Source organism: Podarcis cretensis, assembly GCF_951804945.1.
Source record: "Podarcis cretensis genome assembly, chromosome: 11".
NCBI classification, from domain to species: Eukaryota; Metazoa; Chordata; class Lepidosauria; order Squamata; family Lacertidae; genus Podarcis; species Podarcis cretensis.
In genome coordinates, this window is record NC_137180.1 from 36319790 (window position 1) to 36343292 (window position 23503).

The 23503-nt window shown below is 44.2% G+C and overlaps 3 protein-coding genes across 5 annotated transcripts in view; 2 read left to right on the plus strand and 1 right to left on the minus strand.

Moving 5' to 3' along the window:
• NSA2 (NSA2 ribosome biogenesis factor) overlaps positions 1-23503 on the plus strand; it is a 349067-nt gene that overhangs the window by 302991 nt on the left and 22573 nt on the right. The window lies entirely within an intron of this gene.
• HEXB (hexosaminidase subunit beta) lies at positions 739-22599 on the plus strand. The gene is made up of 14 exons (XM_079995590.1): positions 739-1067; positions 3317-3468; positions 7107-7172; positions 8058-8104; positions 8709-8819; positions 11093-11194; positions 12531-12660; positions 13611-13791; positions 18825-18911; positions 19472-19544; positions 20523-20697; positions 21285-21375; positions 22142-22246; positions 22353-22599. Exons 1-14 carry the CDS (start codon positions 784-786, stop codon positions 22414-22416), a joined length of 1668 nt encoding a protein of 555 aa, XP_079851716.1. The 5' UTR covers positions 739-783; the 3' UTR covers positions 22417-22599.
• Positions 11232-23503, minus strand: part of GFM2 (GTP dependent ribosome recycling factor mitochondrial 2) — a 29636-nt gene continuing 17364 nt past the window's right edge. For 2 of the 3 annotated variants that reach the window (XM_079995453.1, XM_079995451.1), the window contains exon 21: positions 22282-22511. The gene's annotated coding sequence lies outside the window, so the exon portion shown is untranslated. Of the gene's footprint in view, positions 11543-22281; positions 22512-23503 lie in introns of those variants that run through there. The other variant, XM_079995452.1, reaches the window with a different exon arrangement.

The following is a 23503-nucleotide window of genomic DNA, read 5'->3' on the forward strand; positions in this document are numbered from 1 at the left end:
TCATTGCCATAAATGTTCGCAGTCAATTCAACCCATTTCAGATGATCTGAAAGAGCAGAGAAACCATATGCAGAAGCAGGGCCGGATTTAGGTTTGATGAGTCCCTAAACTACTGAAGGTAATGGGGCCCTTTATTCTTGGAAACTGTAGTTTGTTTTTTAAAAAAAGTTACCGGCGGACAATAAATGCATTTAATCGTCTTTTTTAAAACAAAAAACAAAACCTGAAGGTGGTTTTGTGTGCTTCCTCTGCCTTGAAGACAAGGACTGGCCCTTAAGTCAATCCATTTTAGTGCTGTAACCAGCCCTGGGAGCCTAAATAATAATAATAGTAGTAATTATGATATTATTTGGAGAGGGGGTTGCCTCCGGGTTCAAAACGCCTTTGGGTTGTCTCCGGGCAAGCCTCGTCTCCACGCCTCAGTGGGAGAGCGGCGCGGGTGAGAGAGAACAGAGCTGCCATTGTTTTGTAATCCGCCCTTCTCGAGCGTTCGCCTTTCCTTGGCCTGGGAAGTAGGGTGGCCGGGAGACGGCCGGAGGGAGGGAGCCCCTCTCCCTGAGCACACCAGGCGCTGCCCGGGCTCTGAGTTCAAACTCTGCCTGCCTCTTCCTCTCGAGGAGCAACTCTTCGGGGCGGGGACACTTCCTCCTCGGGGCGTGCAAGTAGGATGAGTAAGGCTTCGGCGCTGGGCGTTGCCGGGGAGAGCCCGGCCCCCTGTCCGTCAGGTGACTGCGGCGGCGGAGAGACCTCGGCGCTCCTCGGCTGCCGGCAGCCAGAGGCGCCATGGAGCTGCTGTCGGTGGTGCTGTGGGTCTCGGCGGCGCTGGTTGCCTCCTCGTCCGCGCACCAGCCGCCGGGGCCGCCCGAAGCCGAGGAGCTGCTTTGGGGCTCGGAGGCGGCGAGGCCGCCGAGCGCGGCTTCCTCCTCCGTCTCCCTCTGGCCGCTGCCCCGCTCGCTCCGCGTCTCCGCAGCCCGGCTGCAGCTGGCGCCCAAGCGGTTCCAGATCGTCCACGGCCCGGGCTCCTCGGCGGGGCCGAGCTGCTCCTTGCTGCAAGATGCGTTCCGGAGGTGAGCTGCGGGAGCTTTCGGTTTCAACTCGGGCAGGGCTGCCTCCTCGTACCCCCAGCCCAAGCCGCCCGGCTATACCTCAGCTCTTGCAAGCTGCATCCGCTCTTGTCTTTCTCCCGGGAGGGCTGTTGTGTTTTTCTCCCGCGGCATGTAAAATCTGACAGGGGACGCGTTGACCCGATGTGTAGATGCAGGCCATCCAATTAAGAGCATATACATCTTCCCTCCTCCTACCACAGAAAGAAAAATCATGGGAATTGTAGCTTGCATACAGCTGCAGATCTCAGCACCCTAAACAACCCCTTGTGTCTCTTTTAGGAGGTGTGATGTGCTTTAAATGTGTAGCTTTTAAATTATTATTGAATTTATTGAATTTATATACCACCCTATACCTGAAGGTCTCAGGGCAGTTCACGGAACAGAATCAAAATATAAAACCACAAAATATATAATCAAAATAAAAACAACAACCCCCCCAACCCAACATTTTAAAAGGGCATAGGATGTCAATCAAATCAACCAAAGCTTAAAAGGGAACTTTTTTGCCTGGTGCCTAAAGGTGTATAATGAAGGCACCAGGCAAACTTCCCTGGGGAGAGCATTCCACAGACAGGGAGCCACTGCAGAGAAGGCCTGTTCTCGTGTTGCCACCCTCTGGGCCTCTTGAGGAGAAGGCACATGAAGAAAGGCCTCAGAAGATGATCTCTGGGTCAGGGTAGGTTCATGCAGAAAGAGGCGGACCAGGATCAGTGCAATATGCTCAAACCATCTTGCTCCAGTGAGCAACGTGGCCGCTGAATTCTGCACTAGCTGAAGTTTCTGGACCGTCTTCAAAGGCAGCCCTACGTATAACGCATTGCAGTAATCTTGAGGCTGCCAGAGCACAGACAACAGTAGTTAGGCTATCCCTGTGCAGATAGGAGTGTAGCTGGTCAACCAGCTGAAGCTGATGGAAGGCTCTCTGGGTCTTACCTTCTGTGGTGAGATGTGTCCATCCATCTCTTTTGTTACTAACATTCAGAAGCAATTTGAAAATGCTTCTGTTCACCAAGGCAACTATATATACCGTATGTGTTGTTGTGCTGCTTGGTTGTTTGCAGTCCTAAGATCTTTTGGGAGGAAGGCCAGGATAGAAATCTAATCGATAATAAAAGAATGACACAAAAAACCCTGACATAAGAAAAAAATAATCGGCTACCCTTAAGTTGAGAGAGAACCGTCCTTTAAGTGAAAACAGATGCAATAGGGAGTGTTTGTGTATGTAGGCAAGGGAAATCTCACTGTAACAGCATCTCTCTCACCTGTAATACTTTGCCATGACAATTTGCACCTGCTCCAAATTCTCTTGCCTGGAGCATTTTTAAAGGGACAGGATTCATGCCTGTCTTCTATCTATTCACTGAGTCCTAAACTCTTTGGGGAGAAAGGGCAGGATAGAAATCTAATAGATAATAAAAGAATGACACAAAAAACATTGACATAAGAAAAAATAATCAGCTAACCTTAAGTTGAGAGAGAACTGCCCTCTAAATGAAAACATGCAAGAGGGAGTGGAGCCATTCTTACCTAATATGAATAGTTGGAGGATCTGTTCTCAACAGTAGAGTTGCACAGAATATTTTTTATTTTCTAGCATCAAAAATGAAAAAAGAGCTTATACAAATCTGGTGTCGGAGGTATCCATTGTTCTTCAGTGAGCCACCAACCACCTTCAAAATATGTGAAACCAGCTTGCATATTTTAATCGGCCACATACTGCTATACTGACTAACACATGGTTTTGCAAAACATCCCCATCCCTCAATTCACACTCGGTATCAACTTGAAGTCAAGATGGGGTTTAAAAACTGCACTCATCCTACCTGTGCTTTCTGTAAGCCTGTAAGCATTTCTATAAATCAGGGATTGCTAACCTTGTGCCTTCCAGATGTTGTTGGACTCCCAAACCTCATCAGCGCCAGGCAGCATGGCCAGTGATCAGGGATGATGGGAGTTGCTATCCAGCAACATCTGGAGGATCACAGGTTAGCCAAGCCTGATAGGAGCTCAGTCGGTAAGAAATGTAGTCAGACTGGAATACATGGGTATAGCCAAGGAGGGACAGGGAGGGGCAGCTGCTCCCATCAATAAAAATACATAGCAAACTTAGGTTCCCCCCCCCCAACAAAAGACCTGCCTCCCCTAACAAAGATCTTGCTGGAATATATAGATTTATGCTGTGCATAACATCTTTCTGGGTTCACTTCCAGGTACTATGAATACATATTTGGGTATTCCAAATGGCAGAATGGTGATGAGACGAAACCTCTTTTGGAAACGGAGCTATCTTCGCTTCAGGTGATTATTACTTCAGAAGATTCTGAATGTGATAAATTTCCCAGCATCGCATCTGATGAATCTTGTAAGTATCTGATGGTGTAAATATGTGTAGCGCCTTCTTCCTTCCTAGCTGTGGATTAATTACAGCGTTCTATTGATCAGGGTGGGGAAACTCTGGCCTTCCAGATATTACTGGACCCCCTCCTCCAATTCCCATAATCCTTCTTGACCATTGACCATGCAAACTGGGACTGATGGGGTTGAAGTCCAACAACATCTGAGAGGCTATAGGTTTCCCACACCAGATCATCTTATTTCTTATACTGGTTTGGCTTGTAGACACTGTTTTTCCCCCCTAGTATACACAGCTGGCTATAATAATGAACTTTTATCCTGTGAGTAATTGAAGAAAATAGATTGACTCAGTTAAAAATAAGAGTCTTGAATGTGTCTCACTGGTATTAATACCTGTACTGTATTCATAATTTTGATGCATTTTTTCCCAGCAACCAAGATTGGTTTGGGTGCTAAATTATGGGTGTGGAGACTTGCATTTTGGAAAATCAGGGACAAATGCCTGACACTTGGTGGTGCTTCATGGAGTAATCCAATATACACCCAGCCACATTGCTGATTCTTCCTCGTCAATTGAAACTGAGTACACCTGTGTAACTGGAAGTTTAGAAGAACACAAGTGGAGCCTCCACAGAATATTTTAGCATGGAATGCTCCTATTCAGTGTTCCAGTCCTGAGCCATTCCTTCTTTTTAAAATCTTTTTTTTTTTTTTTTTTTTTTTTTTTGCCCTGAACAATTTACATTCCATAGTCAGTGAACACACTCAATCCTAATTAGGCTGTTTTGGGGTCCCTGCTGAGGGTTTGTTCTAAACATCTTTTGTAATTCTGCGAACCTTCAGGTTCATCCAGACCTGATGAGGCTTCCTTCTTTTGAATGGTTTGTGTTCTTTTGATTGCATAAGAATACACATTTGAGTAAGTTTTGGAGATAGAGGCAATTATATGCATTGGGGCTGTCTTGGGGTGGATTTGTTTGTTTTGTAAAAAGCATAGCCTTTGTTTTTATGTTCATTGCTTTATGGAAACTGTTGCGTGTTTTATTTCATAAGCTCCCTGGAGAACGTGATCCAAATGGTGGGCTAATTTAAAAAAAACAAAACAAAAATTGCTTTGTGTTATAGTGATGGTTGCTGTGAGATAATGAGACAGTCTTGATTTCTGGATAAATAGTGATGATTCTACTGATTTAAATATAGGAGGAGTATCTTGCAAGTTCTGAAGGTGCTTGTTTACATTTTCCTAGTTTTCCTGTGTTCACAAGAATGGTGCATATTTTGAGGACGGCTATACCGGGCAGACGGGAGCAGGGAGAAACTGTTTGTAAATATTACAGAATATTTGTAGGTATGCTGTGCCTACTGGATATATAGGATGGCCCTGATCCAAAGAAAGTTTGTCACAGAAATGCCATTGAAATCAGTAGGGTGTCAGAATTACTGGCTTTCTGTGGACTGGAGCTGCTGAGAGCAGAAATACAGGAAGGCAGGGACTGCCTCTTTGGAAGGTTCTACTCATTTCAGTTCTCCTTTTCCTAGGCTTAGTCATCTAATGTTTGTGGTTACTGTCAGTCTCAGGGGAGGCCATTGGAAGGGAAATCTCAGGTCCTCACCCAGGGCTGTGAAGCAGACAGATAGTTGTGCTGCTTTTCCCTGCTCCAGAGCCCAGTAGGATACAAGACATTCCCCCTCCCCAATAGTTTTTGGAGACTTGGGCTGCTTCTCCCTGCTCCATGTGTACATTCAGCTTTACACGCTTGGCAGTTAAAAATAAAATAAAATAGAAAGGGGGTGGGAAAAAGACTTCGACAATCCCACCCACCATTGCACCCAGTGTGTTTGGACTATATGCGATTTTGACTTTAGGCACAATCCCCAGGACATAGCTCCCATGTAAATTGAGGGATTACATTGTGGCATGAAGGACTGGGGCAGCAGCAGCAGCGGTTGTCTTCTCCTGATTTGCTGAGCTTTGGAGCAGGAAGGGTGGAATTGAACCAAACAGTTGTGCATTCAAGGATTAGCACAGGACTTCCTTCCCTCCCCTTCCCAAATCTGCTCCAGAGTACTGGGGGAGCCCCCAGAACAGATCTAGGGGGGACGTTGGTGGAGGAGAGGTGGAAAATGTTCCGTTGCACAAAGAGAAATCCTTGCACCGATGGAACCAGTTACTTAGTGCTAAGGAGCCAGTGTCATGTTGTGGTCAGAGGGTCGGACTAGGACCTGGGAGACAAGGGTTCAAATCCCCACACAGGCATGAAGTTCACTGAGTGGCTTTGGGCCAGTCATTGTTATGTTTTTATATTCTGTCGGAAGCCGCCCAGAGTGGCTGGGGCAACCTAGTCAGATGGGCAGGGTAACAACAACAATTTCTGCACCGACTTTTGCCTCTGGCCCCACCCACCTCTGGCATGTGGCCCCCCAGAAGAGAATGTAGCCCTCAAGCTGAAAAAGGTTCCCAACCTGTTTTAAAAGATCGCTGGCTGTGCAGATGAAATGGTGTTTGGCTTATTTTAATTGAGAAGCATGCATCATCATGACACTTAGGCAGCCAAGAGTGATGGTGCATGCTTCTCTCTGACACAGGAAATAGGTGATTTCTAAAATAACGGCACACTTCCACTTGCATTTTTGTTCAGCGGTGTGGCTGTTTTTAAGACACTTCTCAGAGTAGGCTTGCACAACTTCATAGCCTTCTTTGTAGCCAGTGGCGTAGCGTGGGGGGTGCAGGGGGGGCCGGCCGCACCGGGCGAAACATCTGGGGGTTAGGGAAATCCACGCGTTAGGGGGCGCAAATCCACGGGTTAGGGGGCGCAAATTACTTGCCTTGCCCCGGGTGCTGATAACCCACGCTACGCCACTGTTTGTAGCCCTATCAGGGCTTTTGCTGCTGTTAGTGCAGAAACAGAGGAGTTGTTAAGCAGCATTCAGGTGGCTGCAGTATGTGGCTTGGGATGCTGTGTTGGGGCCACAAGTGATGCAGGCCTGACTTGGAGAAATCCTTATTCCTACAAGTCTTTTTATAGTTACCTGAAGACCAGAGGTGCACTAGAATTAATTTTCACCTTTCCTTAATTGCCAGTGTTCAGCTTTACTTTAAAAAGGCACCTAGGACTTAAAATGACTAGCTTATTATCAGTGTTGCAATTGAACCCCATAGGTTTGGATCCTAAGATTAGCTAAACTAGGGAGTTCCTGCCACACTGGCCACCCAAAAGCTTCTCTAGAAGACTTGGGGGCCCTCTTGAACAATGTGGGGTGGGTAGAGGAAAGTTGCTTGAGATTGGGCTTAGATCCTGATACAAATTAACTTGCAGAAGTTAATGAAAGGAAAATTTCCCATGCCCTCTTTTCCCTGCAACCTCCCAAACGCCACCCCACATTCTCTGGAGGGGAGGAGCCCCTCTTGAATAAGCTTTTCATGGGGCAAGATGGTTGCCAAAGAGGAAGCAGAGGATGGCAGACTTTCCTTCCGTGAATGTATTTTCAGTTCCAAGCCAGAGACTGCTTAATTCCCCCTGACTTCATTTGGATACAGGCGGCCTTTGTGCAGGACTGCTCCCAAACTCTTATAATTGGTTGTCTTTTAAGTAACCAATATTTTCATTACTAAAACTTATCATTAATTGTCATTTGCTCTTAAAGATCAGCTCCAGGTATCAGGACCTACAGCTGTGCTGAAGGCAGACAAAGTTTGGGGAGCATTGAGAGGTGAGTAATAAAGGTCTTCTCCTTCCATCAGGCCCTCTCAGCAGAGGGGGCTCCCTTCATGTTTCCATTGCCTTCAGCAGCTCAGGGGTGGGGGTGTTGGCCCAGGAAAGGGCATTCTCCATGGCACCCCCCTAAGCTGCAGAATTCAGCAACTTAGTCATGGCTGAAGCCGGAGTGACATGACCTGTTTTGAAGTGGTGTGTGTTGTAATCTGGGGGAGCACAATCTCTGTCTTGGTTGGAATAGGAGCCCCAAATTTTCTTGTGTAAATCAGCCATAAGTGGTTTGTGTGTTAGAGATATTTAATCAGTGGTGGCCATCATCTTATCTTTATGACTCAAAACAAAATGAAAAAGAGTGGAGCTCCTCCAAACATTTAAAAAGTGGTGAAAAAGGAAGCAAGTTGGGAGACTTACTCTTTGGGATTTTGTCCAATGTAGAGACAAGTCCATATTCCTTGCAGGGAGGTAAGAAGAGCCCTGCTGGATCAGACCAAAGGCCTTTCTACTTCAGCATTCTGTTCACACAGTGTACAGCCAAGAAACCTCTGGGAAGGCCATAGGCAGGACCTGAATGCCTGAACAACACTCTTCCCCACTCTTGATTCCCAGCAACTGCTGTTCATACTGTTCGTGATACAGGAGGCACTGGAGATAAACATTCTGTCCCAGAATAAAAAAAAGCAAACATTCCCACACAGGGGCCCCATCTTCTCCCACTGGCCAACCCTTGGAAGGCCAGCCTAGAAGCTAAGTTAGAAAAAAGTGCTAGTCATTTGTGCTCTCTGGTTCTTGGCACTTCCTTGCAACATCCAAAGTAGCTGTTGGATGACATCAATTTTACTTTGCCAATTATGTTTACAGTTCAATCTGTTTTGACTTCCAGGTTTAGAAACATTCAGTCAGTTAGTAAATGAAGACGACTATGGAAGTGTGAGTATTTCTCTTCATGGTACAGTGGGCTAATTTGGAGTTTTCCCCAAGTTTGGACTTCAGCAACCGCTTATTAATTTTTTCAGGCTGCTCTGCGTCAAAGGTTGCCTCAGAGACTGTTTGGAAGCTGCGGTGTACCAGGTGGTGGGTACCAGCAGCAGATTAAATCTGTTCTGCAGCATCTGCCCTGGCTTACTATATCCTTGCTGAAATAACTCCAGTTGCCTGTTTTGACCAAGAGCTAATAGCTGACTGCATGGCTACATCTGCATGTCAGACCATAGAACTGGGATTCCAATGTCATATTCTGGGTATTAGCCCATTTTCATTTTGAATTATAATTGCATCTCTTATTCCTTACATTTTTCTTAAATGTATTGCACTTTGAATTATATGGAATACAATAAAAAGCAATAAAAATACTATTAAAAACCATACAGCATCTAGCACAGTGAATTACAGTTGCTACCACATGTAGAAAAATAATTAGTTTTCAAGTGGTCCTTGGTGAAAAAGAGTTTAGGAGCTGCTGCTACAGTATCATATCACAAAAATTAATTTGGGAACCTGTTGAACCTTCTCTTTCTCTCTTATATTTTAATAGCTGTTTGTCAATGAATCCGACATTACTGACTTCCCAAGATTTGCTTATCGAGGGATCTTGATTGATAGCTCAAGGCATTTTCTGCCTTTGAAAACTATCCTAATGACTTTGGTAAGTTGGCAATCGGCATGTTCTCCCCCGCCTGTCTTCCGCTACTGTGGCAAGTTTAAATGAAACCACCTGTTTCCTTACCAAGAAAAGGATTAAAGTTCTGATTTGAAATACGTGATACTAATAGCCTTGTACTTGGTGTTTCTTGGGACTTCTAGGAAGCAAAAACATCAACCCAGTTTTGTAATTGGTGGCAAAAATCAGCCAGGTTGTATTACTTGTTGTTTGAATCAAATCCCCCCATGGAAGTTCACACACCCCTTCTCTCCTTGACAGCCATTGAGTCTCATCCCTAACATTCCCCCCCCCAAAGACTCAATGGGGTGGGAAATAGCGCAGGAGGCTGAGGAATTCACAGAAAATCAAGGCACAGGCACCTTCTGAGTGGGGCTTCCTTTCAGTTCAGCATATTTGTCCTTTCTGGGTCAAGGATAGCTATTTCAAGCACCTGGGTTTTACTCAGTGATAGGAAACAGGGGAAGTGCTTACTCTAAATGGCTGTGCCCCCCCGCCTCAGCCTACCGCAGTATCTGGAAAAAAGGACCTTGAATGCTTGCTTTAGCAACTATATTACTGCCAGGCAATTACAATCTTCTTCTTTACTGGCTGCTTAGTAATGGAACCATGGATGGTAGGAACAAAGAGCATTGCAGTGGCACTTCCTTAACAGCAGATTTAATGTACCGTATTTTTCGCTCTATAACACGCACCAGACCATAACACGCATGTAGTTTTTAGAGGAGGAAAACAAGAAAAAAAATATTCTAAATGAAACAGTGGATGTATGATTTTTGTGGTTCATGCTGTGGCCACAGACATGTGATCTGACAGGAGTTTGGAGTAGCCCAATGCAAAAATCCTGAGGATCCATGTGGATCCATGCTTTGTAACCACGTTTTTGCACCACTGCGACCCCAGGCAACAGTGGGTGCGTGATTTTTTTGGTGCAGGATGTAGCCATAGACATGCTATGTGATCTGATGGTGAATTTGGGGTGACCCAATGCAAAAATCCTGAGGATCCATGTGGACCCGTGCTTTGTAACCACGTTTTTGCACCATTGCAGCCCCAGGCAACAGTGGGTGCGTGATTTTTTTGGTACAGGCTGTAGCCATGGACATGTAATGTGATCTGATGGTGAATTTGGGGTGACCCAATGCAAAGATCCTGAGGATCCATGTGGATCCATGCTTTGTAACCACGTTTTAAGTGGGGAGGGAAGAAAAAACACAGAAGGGACAAGGAGCACGAGAGGGGTGTGCAGAGAAGCAGCTGGCTAAGAATGCAGGAGAGGGGTTTAATGGGAGGGAGGAAAGGAAGGCAAAAGTTTCCCCCCACCCACCCAAGCCAGCCCCCCCCCTCTCTCTCTCCCACCTGCATGTTTTCCGGCTGCCTGTGAGTCCCTAGAGCACGGAGAGGAGGAGGTGGTGGGCTGGAGCCTGCGCGCAGTGTGACTAGGAAAGAATTAGAAGGAAGGACTCATCCTTTCCTTTCCCCTCTGCTGGCCAGGAGGGCAGGGGATTCCCTGCTCTTTGTTGAGTTTGAGCAAACGCAGCAACAGAAACAGAAGCAGGTGGGCAGTAAGACCCTGAGGCAGAATGCAGGAAAGCAGCAGCTTCCGCCTTCCCTCCGCCCGCCCGCCCGATCTTATTTTTGCCAGATTTTTGCCCCTGCGCTCTGGCGAGTCAGCTCCAGGGACCACACATTCGCTCAATAACACACAGAGACATTTCCCCTTACTTTTTAGGAGAAAAAATCTGCGTGTTATAGAGCGAAAATTACTGTACCTTTATTTAGGATTGGGGGTAAAGGTGTTATGGTGTTTCAGAATAATGTAGGTGTTGGAAAAGCAATGGTAAGGTCACTTTGCTCTGATTTATGTAGGGTTGCCATATTTCAAAAAGTAAAAAAACCAGGACACCCCAAAAGTTGTTGAGCTTTTCAGGAAAAACCAAAAGTTTTTGAGCTTTTTTAAGACACCAAAGCAGTTGACTTTTTATTTTATGAAAATGCAAAACAAAAAAACCCCACCATGCTTTCTGTTTACTTCCTGAAGATTCAGGATAAACAGCCGACAGGACGTCACTTCCGCCTTTGAAATCCCGGTATTGTTTGGAAGTATGGCAGCCCTAATTAATGGCACTGAAGAACACAATTACGGGGGAGGCGGGGGAGGAAGACTTTGCTAAGTGCTGTGTAAAAATCCCTCTTTAAAAACTGCTTGCCTCTCCACGCAAGATACCTAACTGAAACACCATCTTTTTTTCTCTTAGGATGCCATGGCATTTAACAAGTTCAATGTCCTTCATTGGCACATTGTAGACGACCCTTCCTTTCCTTATCAAAGTATCACATTTCCTGAACTGAGTCGCCAGGTAAGTAAATGGTCCTGTAGAACATTCTGAAAATTTAGTGCCCAATAAATTTATTGTTATTTTAATAAATAGCCTTTTCCACACATGAGTCTATTACGTTGTATTAGTTGCTGTTTAAAAGCCATAATACAAGGAAGAGGAACCTGTGGCTCCCTGGATATTTTTGGGCTTTAAACCCAACCAGTCCTATCCAGCATTACCAATGCTCAGGGATGAAAGGAGTTGTACTCTCAACAGCTTCTGGAGGGCCAAGGGCTCCCAGTCAGTGGGAAAATGAGAAAGTTCTTGGCGCAGACGGTTCACTGGAATAGCATTGTTGCACCTTTCTGAGAGGCGGCCATGTTAAGTCTGTTGGAACAGATGCAACAAAGAGTCAGTGAAACACTGAAAGCATGGAAGGCACATCTGGGGGAGTCAGATCGCTGCCTCTGGCTCCCTAGCAGCTCGGCACTTTGCAGCCTGGCTCCAAGAACACCACTGTAATGGGATGCTGATTTTTAAGATTAATTTCCTTTGGGAAATTTAAAATGGCAGAGAAAGGACAGGACAACACAACACAACACAAGAAAGAACGAAAAAGAAAGGAAATGAAGAAAATGGGCAAAAAAGGCAGTGAAATATATAAGAAACATTATATAATATATATCTTGGATTAAAGTTTCTTATAAATCATAGCACCATTTTGAGACTTTGCCTATTTTTTGCTTTCTGGAGCAAGCTATATATATATATATATATATATATATATATATATATATATATATGAGACACATTTCAGATTGTTATATATATATATATATATATATATATATATATATATATATATGAGACATTTCAGATTGTTCAGTCACCTAGCTACTTTCCCCATGGTTGGTACCACCTCCTAAATCTTAAGGACATAAGTGGAGCCCTTTTACATGAGATTGAAGGCCCACCTAATCCAGCATCCTGTTTTCCCCAGGGGACAACAGTTCAGGTTAAATAACCAAACAGTCTTGGTGATTCCTGCTTTTGCTTTGTTTGCTTTATATAATATACTGGCATGGGCTACTATTTTGAACCAGTTGTCACCCAGGCCTTTGTACAACATTATCCAGCCTTGGAGCAACAACACTCTGGCCAATACCAGCTGCAACTTTATTTCAGATTGCATCTGCAAAAGTGCAGACTTATCCCCCAGATGGGGACACTGAAACTGCTCAAAAGCTAGACTACACTGCCAGTAGTCCTTGGGTGCTGTAACACGACACTGTCAAGTGTAATCGGCTCTTCAGCCTTACTGGCATATTCTTGGCATCACATTGTAAAAGAACAACATGTGTGGACATTTTCACAGGGGGCCTATTCATACAATCATGTTTACACTCCCGCTGACATCCGTCTGGTGATAGAGTATGCTCGGTTACGGGGGATTCGAATTATCCCAGAATTTGACAGTCCAGGACATACCCAATGTTGGGGGAAAGGTAAGATGCATATTATTCTGAAATGCTATTGATACTGTAAACATGTAGGAACTGGCTTTAGTTGGGTGCATTTATGTTTTTTTCATTTTATTTTATTTTACCTACTTTGTTCTTATTTTCAAGATGCTTCTATTAATGTTATCGTATTCATTTTTATTGTATTTGCATTGCTATTAACTGGGGTATTGGACCTACTATAGGAAGTAGTCCAGCCAAATTATTTCACCCTCCCATTATAAAGAAAGGAAAAGAAATTGAGTGCAAGTACAGATTTATTGCGAAGTATAATTTTAATTCCAAAGCAGTTCAGTTTTCACCATGCTACATATAGCTTAATTATATGTTTCAGAGTTTTTGAGATTGGCCTTTAAATATATAACCTAGAAATGGGTTGAACTTCTTAACATTGTTGTGATAAATCTGCCTTTGTACTTTATTGCTGATCAGTTCTTTTTATTTTTGTTCTGACATCTAGTAAAATAGTATTGTAAACTGTAATAGCTGGTCAGTGCAGAAAATACATAGATAAATTGACTAATGGTCTGCCTTAGGAAAAAGCAGCTTCCTATGTTCCTAGTGTAGACAACATTTCTAAAAATGCCAATAATAAAAATGTATGAAACGGGGGGCGGGGAGTATTTAGTAGGCAAACAAATGTTCAGTAGCCCGGAATGTGAAACAGAAAGTGCTAATCTCTGGAATAAAATGACAAATCTGACAAGTGAATGCAAACCTATTGTGACTACTGGTCCATACTTTTCAGAATAGAACGCTGAAATTTTTAAAAGCTTAAAAAACATCGTGTTCTTGACCATAGTTTGGGGGGGGCGGCATGTATTTAAGTTCTTGGAATTGTTTTTAAAACAAACATAAGAATGCAACTTTATATGGTGCAGCAACAACAAATGCACCTTTCGAAGCTAATCTTGTTTTGACGTATTTTATTTTAGGACAAAAAGACATCCTCACACCATGCTACAATGGAGCACATCCGAGTGGGTCTTACGGGCCTGTAAACCCCATTTTGAATGCAACATATGATTTCATGGCTAAATTATTCAAAGAAATTGGCAGTGTATTTCCAGATGATTATATCCACTTGGGAGGAGACGAAGTGGACTTCACTTGTTGGTACGGTATAACATGAAGAGTCTACATTGCTTATTCACCTGAAATCTGTTGAGTTGGAAACTGTGACAGGAAAGGTAATAGGATAGGCAAGGACCCTTCAAGTGTGACTCTCCCACCCCACCCCGCTCCAGACTGTAGCCCTTTACACTAGGTTGGGGTCCACGTTCCCCCAAGCTCGTGGCTTGTTAGACAAAGCAGAAGGCTGTACAATTGTTGTTGTTTAGTCGTTTAGTTGTGTCCGACTCTTCGTGACCCCATGGACCAGAGCACGCCAGGCACTCCTGTCTTCCACTGCCTCCCGCAGTTTGGTCAAACTCATGCTGGTAGCTTCGAGAACACTGTCCAACCATCTCGTCCTCTGCCGTCCCCTTCTCCTTGTGCCCTCCATCTTTCCCAACATCAGGGTCTTTTCCAGGGAGTCTTCACTTCTCATGAGGTAGCCAAAGTATTGCAGCCTCAACTTCACAATCTGTCCTTCTAGTGAGCACTCAGGGCTGATTTCCTTAAGAATGGATAGGTTTGATCTTCTTGCAGTCCATGGGACTCTCAAGAGTCTCCTCCAGCACCATAATTCAAAAGCATCAATTCTTCGGCGATCAGCCTTCTTTATGGTCCAGCTCTCACTTCCATACATCACTACTGGGAAAACCATAGCTTTAACTATACGGACCTTTGTTGGCAAGGTGATGTCTCTGCTTTTTAAGATGCTGTCTAGGTTTGCCATCGCCTTTCTGCCAAGGAGCAGGCGTCTTTTAATTTCATGACTGCTGTCTCCATCTGCAGTTATCATGGAGCCCAAAAAAGTAAAATCTCTCACTGCCTCCATTTCTTCCCCTTCTATTTGCCAGGAGGTGATGGGACCAGTGGCCATGATCTTAGTTTTTTTGATGTTGAGCTTCAGACCATATTTTGCGCTCTCCTCTTTCACCCTCATTAAAAGTTTATCTAATTCCTCCTCACTTTCTGCCATCAAGGTTGTGTCATCTGCATATCTGAGGTTGTTGATATTTCTTCCGGCGATCTTAATTCCGGCTTGGGATTCATCCAGCCCAGCCTTTCGCATGATGAATTCTGCATATAAGTTAAATAACCAGGGGGACAATATACAGCCTTGCCGTACTCCTTTCCCAATTTTGAACCAATCAGTTGTTCCATATCCAGTTCTAACTGTAGCTTCTTGTCCCACATAGAGATTTCTCAGGAGACAGATGAGGTGATCAGGCACTCCCATTTCTTGAAGAACTTGCCATAGTTTGCTGTGGTCGACACAGTCAAAGGCTTTTGCATAGTCAATGAAGCAGAAGTAGATGTCTTTCTGGAACTCTCTAGCTTTCTCCATAATCCAGTGCATGTTTGCAATTTGGTCTCTGGTTCCTCTGCCCTTTCGAAATCCAGCTTGCACTTCTGGGAGTTCTCGGTCCACATACTGCTTAAGCCTGCCTTGTAGAATTTTAAGCATAACCTTGCTAGCGTGTGAAATAAGTGCAATTGTGCGGTAGTTGGAGCATTCTTTGGCACTGCCCGTCTTAGGGATTGGGATGTAGACTGATCTTCTCCAATCCTCTGGCCACTGCTGCGTTTTCCAAATTTGCTGGCATATTGAGTGTAGCACCTTGACAGCATCATCGTTTAAAATTTTAAATAGTTCAGCTGGAATATCATTACTTCCACTGGCCTTGTTATTTGCAGTGCTTTCTAAGGCCCATTTGACTTCACTCTCCAGGATGTCTGGCTCAAGGTCAGCAACCACACTGCCTGGGGTATACGAGACATCCATTTCTTTCTGGTATAACTCCTCTGTGTATTCTTGCCACCTCTTCTTGATGTCTTCTGCTTCTGTTAGGTCCTTTCCACTTTTGTCTTTTATTATGGTGATCTTTGTACGAAATGTTCCTTTCATATCTCCAATTTTCTTGAACAGATCTCTGTTTTTTCCCATTCTATTGTTTCCCTCTATTTCTTTGCATTGCTCGTTTAAGAAGGCCTTCTTGTCTCTCCTTGCTATTTTTTTGAAATCTGCATTCAATTTCCTGTATCTTTCACTATCTCCATCTCATTTTGCTTGCCTTCTCTCCCCCGCTATTTGTAAGGCCTCGTTGGACAGCCACTTTGCTTTCTTGCATTTCCTTTTCACTGGGATGGTTTTAGTTGCTGCCTCCTGTATAATGTTGCGAGCCTCCATCCATAGTTCTTCAGGCACTCTGTCCACCAAATCTAAATCCTTAAACCTGTTCCTCACTTCCACTGTGTATTCATAAGGGATTTGACTTAGATTGTATCTTACCGGCCCAGTGGTTTTTCCTACTTTCTTCAGTTTAAGCTTGAATTTTGCTATAAGAAGCTGATGATCTGAGCCACAGTCAGCTCCAGGTCTTGTTTTTGCTGACTGTATAGAGCTTCTCCATCTTTGGCTGCAGAGAATATAATCAATCTGATTTCGATGCTGCCCATCTGGTGATGTCCATGTGTAGAGTCGTCTCTTGTGTTGTTGGAAAAGCGTGTTTGTGATGACCAGCTTGTTCTCTTGACAGAACTCTATTAGCCTTTGCCCTGCTCCATTTTGATCTCCAAGGCCAAACTTGCCAGTTGTTCCTTTTATCTCTTGACTCCCTACTTTAGCATTCCAATCCCCTATAATGAGAAGAACATCCTTCTTTGGTGTCATTTCTATAAGGTGTTGTAAGTCTTCATAGAATTGCTCAATTTCAGTTTCTTCAGCACCAGTGGTTGGTGCATAAACTTGGATTACTGTGATGTTAAAAGGTCTGCCTTGGATTCGTATCGAGATCATTCTATCATTTTTGAGATTGCATCCCAGTACAGCTTTCGCCACTCTTTTGTTGACTATGAGGGCCACTCCATTTCTTGCCCACAGTAGTAGATATGATGGTCATCCGAACTGAATTTGCCCATTCCTGTCCATTTTAGTTCACTGATGCCCAGGATGTCAATATTTATTCTTGCCATCTCATTTTTGACCACATCCAACTTGCCCAGGTTCATGGTTCTTACATTCCAGGTTCCTATGCAATATTTTTCTTTACAGCATTGGACTTTCCTTTTGCTTCCAGGCATATCCGCAACTGAGCGTCCTTTCGGCTTTGGCCCAGCCGCTTCATCAGTTCTGGATCTAGTTGTACTTGTCCTCCGCTCTTCCTCAGTAGCATGTTGGACGCCTTCCGACCTGATGGGCTCATCTTCCAGCGTCATAACTTTTATATGTCTGTTGCTTTTGTCCATGGAGTTTTCTTGGCATGGATACTGGAGTGGCTTGCCGGTTCCTGCTCCAGGTGGATCACGTTTGGTCAAAACTCTCCACTATGACCTGTCCATAGCTTCTCTGAGTTATTCAAGGCTGTACAATAGTGTTGTACAATAAAGGGGAGGGGTGCAGCTGATTGTACATAGTGGGACTTGCCAGTGGCTCAATTTGGATGAACTGAATCCTGGTCTGGGTGTGGCTAGCAGACTGGGGAAAGACTTCGCACAAGCCAGCCCTACATGGCTTCTGGCTACCTTGGAACTTCTGTGCCTACTGTTGAAAGCGGAAGAATTGCAATACTGGAGCAGACTACTGGTCCATCTAGCTCAGGGGGGTTGATACTCATTTTTACCCCAAGAGCAAATTCATCATTGACCAGCCCTCCAGGAGCTGCATGTCATTGGTGGGCGTGGCCAAAATTGCAAACCAGCTGAAGGGGAGGAGGAGGTTATTGCCCCTTCCCCTGCTCATCTAATGGTTCATTTGATTATTGGGGAGAGGATAATCCCTTAAACAGTTGGGCTGGGAGGGGAGAGGTTTAAGCCTCTCCACCCAACCCAAGGCTTTGTTTGATTTAACCTTTCATTTTGCTGCTGCTGTCTTGGGTGGCCAGAAAAATAAATTGCCTAGGCAGCCAGATGAAGCCCCTGGCAGGAGGTGAACTACTGCTCATCTAGCTCAAGAGCCTTTCCAGAGCCAGTAGTTTGGATCACTTCATTAAGTAGGGCATGGTTGCAGCAATTTGCTAGCATTTGATAGTTGCTGGGAAGAGCAGCATCAAGTCTTAACAGAGAGAACAGCTTCAGTGTTTGGTTAAAGCACAGCAGGCATAAAGCAAAACACAGCCAGGTGTCTGCCGAGTGATAAACGCTGCTCCCCGCCTCCTTCTGTCTTTTGGAGCCTACCTGGTACTGCAACCACAAATAGGTTGCCGTACCTGTCAGGTAGACAGTGTCTTAGCTTGTTGGGTCACAAATCTGGCCATTACCATGGCTTACAACCACTGATCAGCCTGCCTCCGTGGGATTTATTATCCTATGCAAGTTACAAAATCTCATCATAAGCTGACTTTATCTGAATTACTTGGTTTTTGTTCCTCTTGCTCATCTATCGTGGAGATGCAGGGTCACTGCCAATACCTCAAGGTCCACCTCTCCCCGTATGAACTGACCCAGACCCTGTGCTCATCTTCTGAGTCCCTTTCTCGTGTGCCCCCGCCATGGGAGGTCCAGAGGGTGGCAACATGAGAACAGGCATTTTCTGCAATGGCTCCGTTTGTGGAATGCTCTCCCCAAGGAGGCTTTCCTGGCACCATTCTTACATATCTTTAGGTGCCAGGCAAAATCTGTCCTCTATTACCAGGCCTTTGGCCTTTAACTATCTGTGGGTTTTTAGAAGCAGGCAGGGTGTTTTTTAATGCATTCCTTTTTTAATGTATCCATGTGGGGTTTTGCGTCTGTCTGGTTGGTTGTAAGTTGCTTTGGGTTGCCCCGGGTAAGATAAAGCAACTAACAAATTTAATAAATAGTAATCATTTAGTTATTGTTTATTTTTCCTTCAGTAAAGCCATTGTCTGTGGCAATCCTCTGCCAGATATTTCCTATTCATAAGGGGTGAGAGTTCTGAATGAATGCATATTGGAGGATTCTGGTGGTCAGTGGGTAACATGTTATTTCCTAGTAAGTCTTGGTACAAAATCCCATTGGTACTTCTGTAGTATGCTGCTGATCTTGGCAAGAAGCATAATTGTGTTTTCTCTCTTCCCTTATAGGAGGTCCAATCCTGATATACAAGAATTCATGAAGAAGCAAGGGGTCTGGTTTACATATGCTAAACTGGAATCCCACTACGTTGAGAAGTGAGTTTCTCTTTCAGGCAAGAGACTGCTTATTGGCTGTTTGCACACAATGCCTAAACCATGGCTTAGTAAGCCATGGTTAATAATAATAATAATAATAATAATTTATTATTTGTACCCCGCCCATCTGGCTGGGTTTCCCCAGCCACTCTGGGCGGCTTCCAACAGATGAAAAATACACTAAAATGTCACATATTAAAAACTTCCCTGAACAGGGCTGCCTTCAGATATCTTCTGAATGTCAGGTAGTTGTTTTTCTCTTTGACATCTGGTGGGAGGGCGTTCCACAGGGCGGGCACCACCACCGAGAAGGCCCTCTGCCTGGTTCCCTGTAACTTGGCCTCTCGCAGTGAGGGAACCGCCAGAAGGCCCTCAGAGCTGGACCTCAGTGTCCGGACAGAACCATGTCTTTGCATGTTTTAAAGTAGATCACAGCCACAATTAGTGCTAGTAACTTGCTTTTCTTAATCATTTGGAGCCAATCATGGCTGAAATAAGGGGTGTAAATGAAACAAGTAAATAGCAAGTACATAACATCTTTAAAATATTATTACTACTAGAATATTGGAGATGGTGTCTTCTCTGAACAAGAAATCCATAGTGTGGCAGGAAGTCTTTGATCATGGAGCAAAGGTAAGGTCTGAGAGATGATCTGTGCTGTTCTGCGAAAACTTGATTTTCATGTGCTAGATTAACCCAGAAGACACCTGTAGCACTATCTGAAATGTTTAAGCCTTTCAGAATTGTGTGATCTGATCTAAGGATCAATTTCATCAAGGCAATATAAGAAGCAAATACATTATAAGTCAAATGTAATAGAAATGTGACTGTCCTGTATATTTCAAAAGTACATACAATATGATGCTGGAAAGGTGACATACCATATGTGGCTGTCTCATAGCTTATGCCTTTCTAAAATTGCATCAGTCTTGTAGAACTTAATATGTCAAAGCAACCCTTAAAAAGGCAGACTCTCTCTAAGCCTGCTGTTTTTATGTTAAGGTTAATTATTTTAGGCAGTACCAGTTAAGTTTCCTTCACCATTTCATCTTAGCATTAACTAAATGCTCTTGGCAAACCAGTCACACAAATGGAACATGCAGCACTAAATTGCTGTGGATTCTCATCTCTTACATGAGTGTTTCTGTTTAGCCTACTAGCTTGCCAGCCTTCTTCTCCACAGTACTTTAAGTTGTTGGTGGGGAGGAGGGGTTGAGCAAAGCAGCAGTCCAAGTGGTTTGATCACCTGCTTGTATTCTTGCCTTGACCTCCTTCAGGCTTGACAGCCCTGTCTCAGCCATCTGTATACAGTCATACCTCAGGTTAAAGTAGCTTCAGGTTGAGCGTCCACATACTAGGATTTCTAAGAGGCTTCTTTGAAATCTTGTCACTGGGGTAACTGCAAAGATGCTATAATTACCATGGAACAAGTTGATGTCACACCAATATGTGGACAAATCCCAGTGGGACTCGATATGAGTGACGTTAGTTTTCACATAACCGTATCACATAACCTGGCATGCTACTATCTGCATATACTTTGGAGGAGATGCCTGTAGCTGAACAGATTGTTTTCATGCTGTCTGAACGCTATGTTTTTGATGTCTTCAGCTACAGTCAGACACAATAGTTGAAGTGTGGATTGGGACCTTGTATAAAGAAGAGTTAAGAAGAGTAACCAAAGCAGGGCACAGCGCCATCCTGGCAGCACCATGGTACCTAGACCTCATTAGTTACGGCCAGGACTGGAAGAAATACTACAGCGTGGAGCCACTAGACTTCCTTGGTTTGTAGTTTCCTTTTTCTTTGAGCGTTATCCAGGCATTGGTTCCAGTGGGAAAGTTGCATGGCCTTGTTGCTGTGACTCCCAGTTTTAATGAATGATAAAATTATATTCCTGTCCACTCCTCCATACTCTTCTTTCACCCAAGTTATCTCCCCAGTTTGTTGGTGGAGATGGCATTCTATACTGTTAATAAGGGGAGACGAATTATTGGTGGTGGTGTTTTTTAAAAAATGAACTATTTCCTTTTTGTTGATTTCAGTTCTGGCTGCAGGGGAATGAACTTTGTCACTGAAGTAGAGTTAAATAAAAGATAGTGAGCTTATAAATACAAAGAATATTACTATGTTTGGTCATATGGGCTTTTAATAATAATGTATAGGCTGTATAGATAATAATGTATAGGCTGCAACTCAAATCATGTGGATTTATTTTAATAGTCAAGACATTAAGATTTGGTATGACTTAATTAACACCTAATGACTATTTCCACGATACTCAACTTGCAAGTGTAAAATACTGTACCTGTATCAGACTGAACCTGCTTTTAAAGGAAGACACCAGCCAATACTTCTTTTCCTTAAACACAGGGTGGCAATCCCAGAAAGAGTTGGTGCTTGGTGGAGAAGCCTGTCTTTGGGGAGAATATGTGGATGCAACTAATCTCACACCAAGACTCTGGTATAGTTAATCACTCACCTGATTTTTTTTTTCAACAGAAACGCTAACCATCTTGATCTAACCTTATTGACACTGACATCTGACAAAACTACGCTTGCATCATGATTTTTAAACTTTACTTTCCCAAGTTGTCTTCCTCCCTTCTTCTTAATTCTGTCTATATTAGTGATTGGCATAGTTCCCACTTACCCATGGATACTGCATGGCACTCGGGTGTACAAAGGCCAGCTGAAAAAGATGGCAAGGCTCTTGCTTTTTACGAAATGACCAGCCTCAGCTGGTAACAGAAAAGTGAGGTTTCCTTGGAGTGATGCCCCACCCCCTCACCTGCCTGCATTGAGTTCCTGATCAACCAGCCGAATTGCAGAATTCAAGGCTGCAATACGCAATTTAGTGCAGCCTTCTCCAACCTAGTGTTCTCCAGATGTTTTGGACTACAAATCCCATCAGCCCCGGCAAACACGGTCAATAGGCAGGGATGATTAAAGTTGTTGTTTAAAAGTCCTGGAGGCCACCAGCTTGAGGAAGGCTGAGCTAGTGTGCCACTTTTAATATTACATCTCACTGTTTTGCTCTCATTTTGCACAGAACAATGCTGTAACGTGTGTGCTTGATAAAACAATCTCCCCCCCCCCCTTTAAGAAATGGAGTACTGGCATACGTTCGTGTTGCAAATACTTTTATTTTGCATGGACAGTAACCAATTTATATTTAAATTAGATTTTATTTTTTTAAAAATTGTCTTCTATTCATATTCATATTCCAGGCCTCGGGCAAGTGCTGTTGGGGAGAGACTCTGGAGCAGTAAAAATGTAACTGATATTGAAGATGCTTATAACAGGCTTAATGAACATCGTTGCCGCATGCTCAGGTAAGCAATACAATCTCATCAATAATCAGTGTAGATTTCTTACATCAAAACTTGGAAGTTTATTAATCTCAAAAGGCAAAGCAAGTCACAATTCTCTCCCCCACAGGCGTGGAATAGCAGCGCAGCCTTTGTATACTGGATACTGCAGGCACGAAGCAAGAGACCCCTAACAGCTGTAGGAGGACATTGCCAGAAGTGCCTTTTGGGGAGAAAAACCTGCACATTCCTATTGAATAGTGCACTGGAGCACTCTCATTTTGAAATGCTGAAATTTAGAGAAGGTTAATTTCTTATAGATGTGGAAAAAATAAATTATGTTGAACTTTTTAAGAGAAAGTAGCTCATTCGAAAAAGGAACCTGTGCGTATGTGTTTGTTGCAGATGGCTGGGTTGATCTACATGACTTAAAAGCTTGGGCCAAAGAAATGGGTGGAGAATTATTGAGGCAAGGACACTATAATTCAAGGGTTAGAATGCATATACTAAGGAACTTGTTCCTCTGAGTAGGGAACATAGCATACACATTTGTCATTGTAAATTAACGTATTTTTCGCTCCATAGGGCGCACCTAGTTTTTAGAGGGGGAAATCAAGAAAAAAAATCTTATTTCCCCCCCAGCCCCAAAGAGCAGCATACAGGCTGCTCGCAGCCTCTCCCTGCCGGAGGGGTTGTGCACGGCTATGGCACAAGCCAAGACACCGAGCAGGATGGATCCCGCTCACTGTCTTGGCTTGTGCCATAGCTGCGCGCAACCCCTCCGGCAGGGAGAGGCTGCACGGGGTTTAAGAAGCCATAGCCCCGCGCAGCCTCTCCCTGCTGGAGGGGCTGCATGTGGCTATCCCTGAAGCCTTCCGAGCGCAGCACAAGTTCCTGCTGCACTCCTCAGGCTTTGGGTTCCTTTTGCTGAAGCCGGGAGAGCAAGACTCTCTTGGCTTCAGCGAAAGGAACCTGAAGCCTACAGAACGCAGCAGTAACTCGCGCTGCACTCCAAAGGCTTCTGGCAGCTATCCCTGAAGCCTGGAGAGCGAGAGGGGTCGGTGCGCACCGACACCTCTCGCTCTCCAGGCTTCAACGAAAGCAACGTGAAGCCTCCGGAGCATGGAGGAAGCGCTTCCTCTGCGCTTCGGAGGCTTCTTGTTGCTATCACTGAAGCCAAGGAGCCTGCATTCGCTCCATAGGACGCATACACATTTCCCCTTAATTTTTGGAGGGGAAAAGTGCATCCTATAGAGCAAAAAATACGGTATTCAGAATGAA